At 41.0% G+C, this 15,564-nt stretch overlaps 1 protein-coding gene across 1 annotated transcript in view; it reads left to right on the top strand.

The window, feature by feature from the left end:
• The window catches only part of kcnn3 (potassium intermediate/small conductance calcium-activated channel, subfamily N, member 3), a 67,778-nt gene extending 59,374 nt beyond the window's left edge, over positions 1-8,404 (top strand). Inside the window, exons 7-9 of the mRNA XM_078251852.1 lie at positions 3,125-3,252; positions 4,348-4,417; positions 5,438-8,404. Coding sequence (XP_078107978.1) covers positions 3,125-3,252; positions 4,348-4,417; positions 5,438-5,869 — 630 coding nt within the window. The 3' untranslated portion in view covers positions 5,870-8,404. The remainder of the gene's footprint in view (positions 1-3,124; positions 3,253-4,347; positions 4,418-5,437) is intronic.
• Positions 8,405-15,564: the final 7,160 nt, after the last annotated feature.

The raw sequence follows: 15,564 nt of genomic DNA, 5'->3' as shown, positions 1-15,564 counted from the left end.
ACGTTTGGTTGCAAATATCCTCTCCAGCAGTGTAAGCAGTTGTGATTTTTAATTTTATGTTAAAAGACTTTCTAAAAAAAAAAATGCAACGCTACCATCAAGATGTCAGCAAAGATTGGTGTACCCACTATCGACATGTCTTCATTTTGATGATGCCTCTTCAGGATCTTTGCACCTCTGTCAGTGCCTTTCCTTGCTATGGTCGGATGGAGGTTCTGTAATCCTATTGATACACACTTGGAGATGAGGCTCAGAGGGGAAACATGGCATAGCAGGCTGTACCTCATATTCCAGCCCTAGATTTACATCCAAATCACATTGGTCATGGCGTGTGAACTGAACATATTATATATTTTTTATATTTATTTTGTTTATTCTCATGAGCTTTACATACTATATCTTAACTGTGTTTGTAACTGTCATTAAGAGTGATTGGTAACATGAAAAGTTAGCTGCATGACTTAATCTCCTGGACGGCTCTGATATATTATCTATATACTTCTATAAACTATCGTATGTTGGATTAGCTCCTTTTGGTTTGACTTCCTCCGTGTCATTGAAAACACATCTGCAAGGCCCAGGGCCTTCTACTCTCTTCATCTGTGGCCAATAGTGTGTGTTTGTCTGCATGTGTTTATGTGTAGGCGCTTATGTGTGTGAGCAGTCCTCTACTGCAGTGGATAGGTGCTGATTAGCCAAGCTGCCGGGGTCTTTTGTGCTCCTGAGACGGGGGTATAATTGTTCTTTGTTAAGTGCTCAGCAGCTCTTTGAAGTCTCTCATTCAATTTATGTCCTTACAGATTCTCTCACCCTTCTGCTTTCTCTATGGTATATCCACCTGCACTTTTCTTTCTGGGTGTCAGACCCCTGTGTTGTAATTACATAGCAACCTATAGAGATGTACCGTACATGAAACACAATGGAGCAGATATGGATATAAATTAGGGCTGTCAAACGATTACAATTTTTTAATCGCGATTAATCGCTGAATTTCTATAGTTAATCTCGATTAATCGCATATTTTATCACATGATTAAAATTCTATTATTTTGCATTTCAGAACAGTTTTTAAGTACATATTAACAATCGAAAGCAATTTTTACCAGTGTATCTTGATTGGGAATCAAATGAATGCAAAGAAAGTTACTTTATGAACTTGATTTTAAGATTTGTAATTATTTATTGTGTGAATCTGAATCTGAAAAATGTGTGAATCTGTCATTATTGCACAATTCATCCAAGTACCTAACTAAAAAACAAAAAATCCCTATCCTTACTAGAGTCAATATAGTGTTTAGTAACTCCTAAATAATGTTGATTACTCACTGATGTCCAGTGATCACCGGTTAATGAGACAGCGTTTGCAGCATCTTGCAGCTGTTCCAGTGTGGCTGCTTTTTCCCTGTCGTACAGGCTGTGTATCCGTGAAAACTACTGTCCCCCTCGACGGCAACGAGACAGGTCAGAACATGCCAACCGTAGTACGTCTTTAAGACCCGAGTCCTCTACGATGCTGACAGGTCTGCAGTTAGTTGCCACCCATGCACCCGGTAGCATGCTAGCGGTAGCATCACATTAACTGTACCACTATGCTTAGCTCCGTAGGTGGTAGCTCAAGCTTGACGTGCTTCGGTGATATTTTAATTCAGCTATACACAATGTGCATATGGCTTTCGACTTGTCTACGAGCCGTCCGGGAGTTTTGGAAAATAAAAAGCTCCATTCAGAGTTATTGCTGCTGTGTTTCTCCATCATTTCTGCAGCCTGTAGCAGCAGGATGTGTTAGGAGGAAGTGGCAGGTTGATGATAAGTAACGGTGCTGCAAAGGGTCAAAATAGTAGCCTGTTAGGCACGACGCAAAGCCGAGTGAAGTGTAAAATAAATTAATAAATGCCGGCATGCGATTAATGCGATTAAAAAATATGCATCGCGTCGGCCCTTAATCGCATCACGATTAACGCGTTAACGCTGACAGCCCTAATATAAATTAATGTAACTGAATCCTGATCTTTGTCCACAGAGATCGACCTGAAGCCTACAGACATGTTGTATGAGTCTTTTATTAAATCACAGCAATCTCACATTCAGATAATGTGAATAAAAAAAAAAAGATTTACTCGGAAGGCAGAGTTCCTAATTTCCAGTTAGGTTATTGACAAAAATAGGGCCTGTGTGTTGCAAATGCCAGGGCCGTTTTTTGATCCCAGTCTGTCACTGCTTTCCTTCCTTAACTTCTTTGCCCTCCTCCTCTTCTTCCAAGTCTTCCTCCTTAAACTTGTCCGCGTTGTCGTCCCCTGCCTCACCCTCCTCCTCATCTTGCTCTGTCTATTGTTGGCATCCATCATTCAAAACAGGTAATCTGACCTTTGATTTATGCATGGGCCTATACTAAAGCAGTGATTGGTTAGTGATCAGTTGATCAATTAGTGTTTGCACATGTGAGGAGTGGGTGTGTGACCTGGTGAATAAGTGTAGCATTTTGATTTGGTTGTGTTTGGAAAAGGAAAGCAAGTCACTTCCTGTTAGATTTTTGTGTCTTAGGTAGAGAATTGTGTGTAGTGTTGTGAAAAAAGTGTTTTATGCAATTTAATTTTTTTGGGATATTTGGTGTGTAGTTTTTGTACAGAGGTTTCAAAAATTGTGTGACATGTAAACATTTTGTGTTAGCAGTTGTAAAAAACTGTAATAGTACTCTAGTGAATTACTTCCAACCAGCCGAGATAATGCAGCCCATTTGAGTTATTCTAACGTATAATGTGGCATATAGACAGGCCAGGAGAGGAGAGAAGTGGGTGTGAGGGATAGACTCCTGTTGGTTCTCATTGCCAAATCTCCCCAAGGAGAGAGCTGTTTATGCGTGCATGAAAAGCATTGGCAAGCAAGCTGGCGTGTGTAGAGAGAGACAGAGAGAATGAGGGCAGCCTCTAAGAAGAAAACAATGGTTTAGATTTTTTTTTCTTTGCAGGGAGACAATGGATAATGGAGGGAAAAAGAGAACCGATCTGGGCAAACCTGTTGCTTGCTTCAGTTGCCAAGGGCTACCTGTTGCTAACTGTGTGTGTGTGTGTGTGTGTGTGTGTGTGTGTGTGTGTGTGTGTGTGTGTGTTTATGTGTATGCGAGCAGATAAAGAATGCAGCGGCTAACGTGCTGAGGGAAACCTGGCTCATCTACAAACACACCAAGCTGATGAAGAAGATCGACCACTCCAGAGTCCGCAAACACCAGCGGAAGTTCCTCCAGGCTATACATCAGTGAGACCACACCTTACATCCACCCACACACATACACATGTACACAAGAACACAACAATGCTGCTGAGCTGCTGAAGCCTTTGAAATCAGCTGTACTTTCTATCCACCCACAAGTTGAATCAACGCTGATAATCAGATAAAGTGCATAAATCCCTGCATACACACACACACAAAATGAATCATCATCTACTAAAGGGCAGGTTCACTCCAGACAAATACAGTTGTGGGACTGAATAATCACTGCATTGTACATACAGCAGAACTTAGTCGTGCATTGTAATTCTTTTCTTCCATGGTAGTTGTCCTGTTGAAAGTTGTTTACGCAGAGATTCTTGTATATCCTCTGTCTAGCATCACAATTAAGCGTCCCTTTAATGGCACTTGCTCCTTTGATCTTGAACGGTGAACGAGAACATTTAAACGAGTGCCTTCAAAAGCCAGAATCAAGAGAGCTAAGATTTTTTTTAATTGTGACATGGAATAATCTTATAATAAGGCTAATCTTAAAGCATGTGGACTGTGGATGTGAGGCTGACTGTGAACACAGTAACAGGGTGATTTGATGGGATACGAGTACAAAACCGTTCATCTGGAGGTGCAGCCTCATCAAATTATAATGGAGGAAGCCACAGGGTTTATGTTATGAAAACACATATTAGACATTTAGTTTAGACCAAATGTTCCCTTGTATTGTGTTTGGAGAGTTGACAGTCCTATTTTTAATTGGACTGAAGAAAAACGATTTGTTTTATTTTATCTAATTTCATTCCATTTAGTTTCCCCTTAGACCTTATTCCCCTTAAGGTTTCTTAATATTAAAACTACCCTGAGCTGAAGGTCTCAGTCTTATTTCAATATTAAATGTATGTATACTTTCAGCTGGATTGAAAAATTACAGGGTTTCAAAGCACACTATGTTTGTTTATTCAAATTCAACAGCACACTGCAGGTGTAAATGAAGCTGAATCAGGCAAGGTGACCGCTCTACAGTGTTATTGTCTGGACCCGGAGGGATTAGCTCTCTGGACTGCCCACTGTGTATTTACTTGGTTTCAACTTTGTGTGTGTATTTAATGTGCGTGTATCTGTTTGCAGATTACGCAGTGTGAAAATGGAGCAGAGGAAACTCAGTGATCAGGCCAACACACTAGTGGACCTCTCAAAGGTGAGTCACACACAGACACGGTTGACACACACACACATCTGAGCTCTTCATTTATGTAGGACATCCACTTTACAGACACATAACCATCGCTCAGGTCAGTAACTCATACCTAAAATACCTTAGCCCCCCAAGAAATACTACAACATTCCTCCGTTTCAATGATGACCTGCCCATTTCCGTGGTTTTGTGTCTCCTAGCAACGGGAACAAGTGTTAAAACGGGGATGACTGAGAGAGCGAGCGAGGAGGAAATGAGAGGAGGGAGTGCTCATGCTTTTCTGTTACTGTGTGGGTGTCTGGGTGAGAATGTGTGTGTGTGTGTGTGTGTGTGTGTGTGTGTGTGTGTGTGTGTGTGTGTGTGTGTGTGTGTGTGTGTGTGAGTGTGTGCGCGCGCGTGCAGAAACACGTGTGTGCGTGTGTGTTTCTGCGTGTGACTGTGATTGTAAAAGAGAGACAGAGGAGAGGGAGTGAGTAAAGAGGGAGAAAACTATTGAGTGTGTGTGTGTGTGTGTGTGTGTGTGTGTGTGTGTGTGTGTGTGTGTTTGTGTCTTTCCAAGGAGCAATGCCTTTAGCACCAAATATTGTGCAATTATGCCATCTCAATGACTTCATCTCAATTGGCCACTTGTGCGTTTTCCCGTGGTTACGGAGGCCAGGATGTACAAGGCAGGGACACTCTGCCGCCTTCCTTTCATTCTCTCTCTCTCCTCTCTCTTATTCTCCCTTTTCTTCACAACGCCCACATAGATACTTCCCTCCAGCCTCTTCTTTATTCCAGCTTCTCCTCCTTCTTTGGACACTTTTTTACTCACTTCTTCCGAGCCTCAGGCTTGCCCTTTTTCCACTTTTGCTTCACTCTCTAACCCCTTTAATTTATTCAGTCCAAATTCATTTTCTTTAAACAAGCTTTAATAAAGCAACATTCATAACGTATTTGCAATCGGTGTCCCTTCTTCAAAGCACTCTGTGTGCACTGAGTCATCTCTCCTCTCCTCTCCTCTTCTCTCCTCTCCTCTCACAGATGCAGAGCGTCATGTATGAGCTCATGTCGGAGCTCAACGACCGCAGCGAGGACTTGGAACGCCAGATGCTGTCCCTGGAGCAGCGGGTGGAGCAGCTCACCGCCGGCTTCAACACCCTGCCTGCCCACCTATCGGCCACCCTCAGCGCCCAGCACGCCGCCCTGGTCCACTTGCTCCGAGAGAGGGATGGGAGGGATGGGTGGGATGGGAGAGGAGGTGCTGGAGGAGGTGCTGTGGTCCCACTGTCCCCTGCTGCGTCTTTAACCGCTGCTGCAGCTTCAGTTTCTCCAGTCCAGGTCTTATCTCCAGCATCACCCCCATCCCAGGTCCCTACTTTGGCCTTAGAGTCCCCTCTGTCACCCCCACCTCTGAGCCCAGAGGGGAGCCTGGAGGCTAGTCCCATCCCAAACACCTGCACTTCTAGCTGCTGAAGACAGCTCCGAGGACCAGGACAGAACAAATATGGAAAGAAATCAGGGAGAGAGGAGGAGAGGGTTGTGCTAGTCCTCTCACTTCAGACTAAAGAAGAGGAACAAGGAGGGAGGAGGAGAGAAATGTGAGGCGATCCTCGGAAACTAATGCTCCATGAGGGAGGGATGAAGACGGAACTATGAGGATAAATAATAGGATTAAGATGGAGGGCCAGTATGAACGATGAGACATGTAAGGGACTTTGGGGCGTTTTCCTTGACGAGGGAAGGAGAAGAAAAATTTAGATCAAATGGAGACTCTGAAAGGTGTGAGGGGGAGGAAGAACGTCAAGAACGTGAGAAATGGAGGATGAGGAGGGGGAAGGAGAGGGGGAGGAGAAATAACCAGGAATAATTACATGAACTCAGAGCTCCTAAATGGAATCCACTCCGATTACTGAAAAGGGCCTTTTATTCTCTCTCTTTCTCTCTCCCAATTTCTCTCCAAATTTCTCTCCCTTCATCAGGAATTAATGACCATGACTTTTTATCCTTATGATGTATTTTCTATCTGAATGCTACCTGTGTGTTAACGAGCATCCCTTTAACAGAGAGTCGATCAATACGACCATGATATATATTTAAAAAAAAGAAAACTAGTGGCATGAACTGCACACACACACACACACACACACACACACACACACACACACACACATAACTTATATCAACACTTCATTCACGCAATACAAGTTAACACAGCACAAAAATAAATACATAAATACAACATTTTTCACAATGCAGGCCCTACTTACACTCACACAAATAAATTGTGTGCAGTAGCCCACAAGATAATACTAAAGCCTATAGCCAAGCACTCAATGCACTGTCAATCTCCACAGAGCACTGCCAAGCAATGTCAACACACTGTAAAAAAATTTCATCCAAACGACTTATCTTTTGTGAGTGTAAGCTGATGCAGTAGTTTAGACTTAAATGCATAGTTGTGACATTTTAACTACTCAGTTGGGAGAATCGTTACCGCTCACTGAACTACACAAATTACAGATGAAGTTGAAATAAATTGGTATGACACTGAGGGACATAAGTCATCACAACATCTGTTTGTGACGCGAAGGGAACACAACTACAACAGGACTTTATTACTGCATTTATTGAATTACAGATTCAGTTGAACTGATGTTTACGTGTACGTGTAGGTTTGCTGTACTGAAATGAGACTTTAAAGAGTTTGATTTTGTTTAATTTCTGTTTCTTATAAAAACCTCAGCAAATTGACAATTTATAGTTGTATCAAGTGCATTAATCCTGGGATGGTTATTAAAAAAAGATTTTACAGAAACATTTATTAAACTGCCATTTCAATCTGGTTGATTAATTTTGAAGAAACACTGACTCATACAAGACAGAGCTTTGCACAAACGTAATGGTCCACATTTGGTGATTGTTTTGCAGACAGGTAACAACAGTCAAAATGTTCTCCATCAATAATAAATCATCTTCTCATTGTTTTACTTGTCTGAAGTCAGGGGAGTCTGATTGACTGGGATGCTGTAGTATCTATTGTTTTGCATTCATTCTCTGAAAAATATTTATACTTAGAATATATTACGAAAATGATTTTTACAATAGTAATTTAATTGACTTTTTAAAAAATCAAACAATTGTTTAGCTGTGATTATAAGTTGATATAATATTTTTTCACAGTGTACGGTTGTGTGTATGGCCCTTTATAAAGGGGAAGAAGACCTTACTTACTGCCATTCTTTTTCAAGCTTTCAGTCCCAAAACAACACACTGTTATCCTGAATGTAATCTGTGTGAAGAAATACACTCAAACACTCTTGCTTGCTCGATCACTTAAACTGCCAATGCAGACACAGGAACAGACACCCGCCCGCACGCACACACAGATATACACACAACCAAAGTGCTCTCTCTTAAATGGACTTCAATAAGAGGCAGGGAACGCTGCTGTCACTGGGGACAAAAGATAAGAGGAGGCGTTGCAGATATCTTGACAATATTTCTGAGGAAATAACTGTGAAAATCTGGGCATGAACTTGTTACAGTGCTGTACATGGACTGCTCTTTCACTGCTTTAAAACAGATCAAGGTGGACTACAGATGAACACAAGGGAACACAAACAAACCTTATAAAGGATAAATGGCCATGAAGGAACAGCTTGTTTATGAAATAAATAAAACTTAGAAAGAGAGATTAAGGTATATCTGAGAGGAATTATAATGGTGTGATGGGAAAAGAGACAAGCCTACCCTTACATTGGAGACAATATCGAAAACTGTCTTATAGCGACACGCTGTGGCCGGAATACTGAATTACATACGCTTGGAATATTGTATAGTATGCTGTTAACGAAATCTAGCTTTGTATTGCTTAGTCTTTTCTACCATTATGATTGAACACAGTTATAGCTGATATCTAATATTACTGAACTATAGTATTCTTCTCATTCGTCATGACAATTATGATATATGTATTAACAAAACTTAAATGATAATGAACAAGGAAAGTGCCGTTTGAAGTTGAAATTATTTTGTAATTTTATTTTATCAGAGATAATTAATAAAGTATATATCTATAACATTACAGCTTCCATGTTTTCTGTTGCTGTTTTTTATTTCAATTTTATTTTGTTATTGTTTTCGGTGTGAGGGGGTTGCCAGTGTGATGCTTTAGAAATATAAAATACTCCTTATTGAACTAATTCATGCTGTACAGACATGGTACACACCAAATATTTACCATTTAAACATTTAAGAGAGCCGTATTTTTGCACCGATGTGAGGGATATTTACATTCTTGGGTTGCCATAGACACATTAGTTCCTAGGTTACGTCACTGACACTGATTTTCAGTTGCTCATCTTCTCATGATATTTGGAAAAAAAAAAAAACACAGACAGCGACTTGGTAACGGTTGACAAGTTAGCTAATTTCCAAGTGAGCCGGTTGTGTTTTTATGCCTCTGAGCCGGTGATAGCTGCGGCCAGAGACATTATGTTTTTTTAGGTTGTGCGTCTGTACGTACCTATTTCCCATTCTCTCAGGTACGCCTTGAATGAATTTCTTGAAAATTGGCCCAAACGTCTACTTGGACTCAAGGATGGACTGATGATATTTTGGTGGTCAAAGGTCAAGGTCACTGTGACCCATAGCGGACTGTCACTTTTAAACCTTGGCCCTTGAACCTGGAATTTTCTAGAATTTATTAGGGAATGTTCTGGAATATAACCAGATTTATTTTCCAGGAATTTATTAAGAATTTACTGGAATCATCCATGTCGATATAGTGATATAACTTTCATTTCACCACAGAATACATTTAATGCTTATATTAAATTCCTCTGAAGTCTTCACTACGCAATGTACATTATATGAGTTTGGACAGACATGGGTGTAAACATACAACCGCTGGAAAGATTTACGTTTTTTAGGTATTTGCTGGTGTGTGTGTGTGTGTGTGTGTGTGTGTGTGTGTGTGTGTGTGTGTGTGTGTGTGTCTGTCTGTCTGTCTGTCTGTGTTGTGTTAATCCATGTGTGCAACTTCAGGAAATGTCTCATCCAGATGTGAGACAGTGCATGTCCAGCCTCTGTCTATGTCCAAGCCTCCCTCTGTTCATCAGTCCTGCAGCGAACAAGTCCTAGTTTCTGCCCTGTCAGTGTCCCCTGTACTGGCACACCAACATGTGTGTACGTCACATGTCACATGTGTACGTTTGTGTCTGGTTTTACCAATTTAATTTAACTGACTCTTTGAATAGAATTAAGACTCAAATCAAGCATTAAAAAAAATCGAAAACATGTAGCGTACTATATATTGCAATAAGCTTTACTCGACTAAAAGTCAGCCAGCATAATGAAATGCCTGTGGTAACAACCTTTCAGCTCACTCATTCAGTCATATGGCAATATTGTTTGTTCTATTTTCCATTTTTCTGTAATTCAAATTGTGGTTGTAAGTGTTTCTTGCCAGTTAAAGAGGCATTTTACAACACAAGATTGTTTGTTTTAGAATCTGCATTTGTCATTTGTCCTTATTCTAATTGAGTGTCATCCTTTAGATGTATAATCTTACCATAGCAGGCCTAGCAAAGTGTGGGTTAGGAGTAAAGTTTTAGCAGTGAAAAATGCTCACAATAGGCAGCCATGGAAATAATTCTTCTCTTGTCTTTGACTTTTTGTTTGTTCGTTTATATAATTGTTTACTTGGTCTTCATTCATCATCAGGGTAGTGAAGACATCGCTGTTCAGAATAGTCTGACAAAGGACCACACAGTAAGTATTTGTTATTTGATGAATCACATTTTTCTAAAACTGCTCACTGGCCATATCTCATGGTGTAAAATAATGAGTCGCATGCAATATATTGAGATCCCAACAACAACTTGTTACAGGTCTTCTCACTGATTGGTGATAGTTGATGTCAAAACTTTTTGAATTAAACACCTTCCCATTAGTTCACACATTTATTTGAGAATGAAGGCAGTCACAGCATTCACACAATCTCAGCTTGAACAGAGAAAATTGATTTTGGGTGAAAATAAAATGAGTAACAGAGGTGTGAAAGCCAGGCAGCCTGAGGCAGTGCTCTGCCCAGAACACAGCACATACCCAGATGTGATGAGCTTGTTATCTGTGTTATTTACTGGATGGTGCTCTACTGCTCCCAGGGCGTTCATCATCTCTCTCTTGCTAATGTTCATTTTCATGATTGTGTTCTATAATTTTAAGGCCAAGGTAATGTCCATTGCCTACTTTTCTGCTTCTCTCTTTCTCTCTCCTCCTGTCTCTCAGCCCCTCTCCTTTTGTTCAGGAAACCCGTTTAGTCTATTGCTGTTTGAACAGAGGATAGCAAAGGACCCAGAGGAAATGGAAATTGGGATAGCTTTTAACCCATATTCCAGCCGAATTTAGCCGACAGAATATGAGTGCAAAAGCAAGAAATGGCCAAAATGTAACACCAGAAAGAACACATTTTAATAAATGTAAATAAGATGCATTTGTAGAATGAACAAAGCTCACATCTTTGCAGGTTTCAAGCGATTTATGATTATACATAACAGGGGTGTAGCACAAAATTCTGGGTCCTGTAGAAAGCCATTTTCTATGGGCCCCTCCCTGCATCCACAACTATTCATTCTAGCATCTTTTTGGGCCCCTCCTCACATGAGGGCCCTGGGTACTCAGTCCCCTTTTTCCCCTCAGTCCGACATCCCTGATACACAATACTGAACATTACAGCTTACTGTAAAGGATTACTTTCTTTTTCCTTATCTGGCTTCTCTCCTTCCCTCTGACTGCCCAGATGTGACCCTTGGTTTTCAGGGTTACCAGTCACCTGTAGAGCTGCAACACCATAATGATGATATGAACCAAGACACAGCCACTCTGACAGCAGCTGTCTGCAGAAGACTATACTGACTGTTTCACATCCCAGTATCCATCCCAATGTTCAACCGTCTCCATTTATTTTTTTCTTCTTTTTTGTACTATTCTATGGTTCTCGTGACCAACTGTACAGATATTCCTTAGAGAGGCAGGCAGGTGGATGTTGGAAGTGGGCCACCATTATCACCTCTTATCGCCTCTGCTAGTCCACGTTAATGTCGTACACCTGTCAACTATAAGGTTATCATCATAATAACAAATGTCACCAGGTTCTATCAGCAGGAGACTGTTTCCATCGCAACAGGATCTTTTAATGTCTAACTCTTTGTTCTGACAGTAGAGATGAGTGGTGTACTGGATGCTTCTACCAATAAAACATTATGTTGTGGAGATGTGTAGCTCTTCAACATGTTGCAGGGCAGGACAGCACACACATACACACACACTATTGTTTGCTCTTCCTTCCTTTTCATAAATGTACAACCCTTCCGATGACCCCACCAGTCACAGTTCACCAGGAAGTGGAGATCAATGAACCCCTCATTCTGATGCCTTATACATATATTGGTGTTTCCCTGGCAACCAGAGAGACAGATCTACCAACACATGAGTGTGTCCATGAATGTGTGTATTTGTGTATGTATGACGAGAGGGATTAGAGGCAGCATTGCATTCAGAAAGATTATATTTGTTGTGTTAGTTGTTGTGTTTTTATGAATGTGTGTAGTATATTCAGGTAGAAAGGGGAATCGGCATTGTGAGCTGGTCAGAGAGAGACAGTAATGTTGCCATGGTGATGATGAAAAGAGTAATTATAGCGGGAAAGAAGCTGGGCCAGACTGCGATTCACATGGCGGATAACACACCCCAGGATAGGTGTGCGCGCACAGACACACACACACACACACATACATACACATTTGAAGATTCATACAAACAAAAGAAAATATCTTGTGTCATGGTGACACTCATTCCTTTGTAACCCTGTCAGTCCCCATAACCAGATGCCCTCTGACATTCCCTGCCCTTACATGATCCTGCTCCTCCCTGAACACCTGTCCCTCGTTCCGTCATTTAGTCCCACAGGATTCTTTAAACCTGTGTATGTGTGTGTGTGTGTGTGTGTGTGTGTGTGTGTGTGTGTGTGTGTGTGTGTGTGTGTGTGTGTGTGTGTGTGTGTGTGTGTGTGTTTGCTTGTCTGTGATCTGCCTTAGCAGTATTGAATTTGTTTGCTTTCTTGGACTGCTTTCATGTTGCCAAACTGTAAGCCTCTTTATTGACCATAATTTCAATATAAAGTGCCTTTAGTTCAAGCTGCTCCTCCTTTGTGTCCCCCTTAAGATCCTCTCTTCTGTCCCACTTTCCCACTTCCTCTTATTCCTATACATCTTTCTCTTCTCTTCTCTTCTCTTCTCTTCTCTCGTTGGTCTAGATGTATGTGTTGAGTCCAGGTCATGTTGTGTTCCTGCCGAAGAGAGGAGACTGCATAGGGAGATCACCATGTTACCCAGTTTACCAGTTTTCCCTCACCAACTTTCAGGGGACGTCAACTCCTCTTCCCCACACCCAGGGCCAGGCATTCTCCCTGTAATACCACCTGAGGTCTCTTTTTCTTTTTTTAACAGAGGCCATAGACTGCTTCCCGATGAAGCTCCATATTAGCATTTGGCCTCCTTTAAGGTATGAAGGGTGGGTGGTCTTCAGCACTGCCAGGCTGGCCCAAGTAAGTCTAAGAGTTGTGGATGCACATCACCATCCCTTACTTATTTACTGCCAACCCAGCCTTTCATAGACACCTAAGTAGGCATTTTTTATTTAATGTACACACTTACATCGGGCTGGATGCACACAATAAACAGCTTAGGAGTTTATACCAATATGCTTTCTGTCTTTTCTATTCAGTCCATTAGAGACTTGGCTGGATTGGTGTGTACTAACATACACAATCATGGAAGTAAAGTTGACATTCCATTAGCGATATTGGATTAAAAAAAATTTATGAGTGCATTTGTTGGTATACCAGATCAAATTACAGGCTCTTAAATGTCTACCTGATCCAGATTAGTTTTTTGTGCAGTCAGCTTCCTAAACATTACAATCTAACACTCCTTCACTGTACGGAATTCCTTTTTTTTTTTTTTTAAATCTATACATTTTTAATGTAGTTTTTATGGCAGGACCTAAGAACTTTGGCCAGCACCCAAACAGGAATAATACAGTAAAGTACAAGGACTGTACATAATATTTCCAGCCAGGCAGTTTAATGAAAGGGGATGATTATTCCTAGAAAGAACAGTTGGTGAAGTGCTACTCATATGGTCCCCAGAGAGCTGGCTGCTGTACGAGAGTAAATTCATTGACGTTTTTAGGAGTTAGGACATACCCCTGTCACCATCACCACAGAAACAGACCGGTACAACATTAGCACCATGGCAACACCAGCTGCCCACACTCCCCTTAGGGTGGGTGTGTGTGTGTGTGTGTGTGTGTGTGTGTGTGTGTGTGTGTGTGTGTGTGTGTGTGTGTGTGAGAGAGAGAGAGAGAGAGAGAGAGAGAGAGAGAGAGAGAGAGAGAGAGAGAGAGAGAGAGATCAGGAGTAAGAGAGCAGAGGTTGTTAATTGATCTATTTTTCAGACTGTTCAGTTAAATCAATGAAGGGAGAGACGATGGGTTTTTTAATGATGCCACACGGGAGTTGTGCTCTGCTTGCTCCCCTGACAGGACTTCTACTGTTGCCACTTGCACTGGCATAACTTGGCTACCTGTAACTCCTCTGCATACTATACTCACAACGAGGGCCCAGTGCCACTCATACGTTTAATTAACAATTGACTCTTTCTTTCTCGCCCTGATTGAGTTGCTTTTTTTTCTCTCTTTCTTTCTAGTAAGCTGTAGCTCCCCTGCTTCTTTGTCTTTGTCCCCCCTCTTCCTCCTCCTCCACCTCCTCCACTGGCCCAAACCCTTCCCTCAGTCCCAGTATCCCACCAGCAAGTTTCCGCATTTAGTTTTATTTCCTCTGCTCTTTTCTATCTTGCCCCCCTGCTGCTAGAGCTATGCTTTCTTCTGCTCATCACACTTATGCACTCATAGACAGACGCTGAGACTTACACGCACACATACACAGAGGACTGCATTTGAATTTCTTATTAATTTGAAGTATATTTTACCTGCCCCCCTCTCTCACCTCCTTCCATCCCTGCAAAGTTACTTGCCTGAAAAGTGATGTTGGTTTCCATAGAAACCATCTGTGTCTGTATTAGAGAGGATTTTCATCACACAAAATAGAAAGGATGCTGAGCAAAGGGAGTCACAAAAACACACACACACACACACACACACACACACACACACACACACACTGTTGATGTGCAATCGTCACACTGACTCTTTATTTTGAATGAGCTCGGAGAAAGCTGTGATTGGATGATTCCAACAGGATTAAGCTGGATGGTTTTACATATTGGGCATTCAAGTCAAATTGATGTTGTGGCTCATGAAGTAATGTATAATGGCTCAAGATTGTATTCTTCCTTTAATTCATACTGCATTGAATGGCCATTAATGACAGCAGTGATTGTTCTGGGTTGTGGGTTACAAGTCATTTTATAGTGCTATATATATATATATATATATATATATATATATATCAACAATTCCACAGGTTTCACATTGGTATTTTAGGATGAATGCATATATTTTAGTCATTGCATGATGTCTCTTATTTCACAATTTGACAATTTACAACATGACTGTTTGGTGGCTGATGAATGAAATTGGTTATTTGTGTTGCATAGATAAGAATGGTGTTTGTTTTTTTCTGCATTTCTGTGTGGAGTTTCTGTCTGTCTCTATGTGCTGTTGTGGTGCTTTCACTTTCCAGAGGAATGTAGGTCAGGTGGATGGGAGACTGTAAATTGCCTATTGTTGTGAGTGTGTCTGTGTGTTCCTTGTCTTTCACCAAATGCCTGCACAGATAGATCCTAGGTTGATATTACCCTGAGTAGGAATGAATGGGTATAGACAATGTAAAAAAAAAAAATAATGAATGGATGGACGGAAAAATAAAAGGAGCTAAATGGAACTTTTGTATCAGCTCTGTATAACATACAACTTAAATTCATCATTTTCACAGTATTTGCAAATATGTTCAAAGTTCAAGTTCAAATTGTCATATGCACAATAAGGAAACATGTTTCCCTGTACAATGAAAGTCTTCCTTTGCTGTCCACAGAATGTGTAAAAAAAATAATACTGTGTCTATGTACTTTTGAAACATATCCTCT

This window comes from Sander vitreus, chromosome 6 (assembly GCF_031162955.1).
Source record: "Sander vitreus isolate 19-12246 chromosome 6, sanVit1, whole genome shotgun sequence".
Taxonomy (NCBI): domain Eukaryota; kingdom Metazoa; phylum Chordata; class Actinopteri; order Perciformes; family Percidae; genus Sander; species Sander vitreus.
This window is presented reverse-complemented; position numbering and strand designations above follow the sequence as displayed.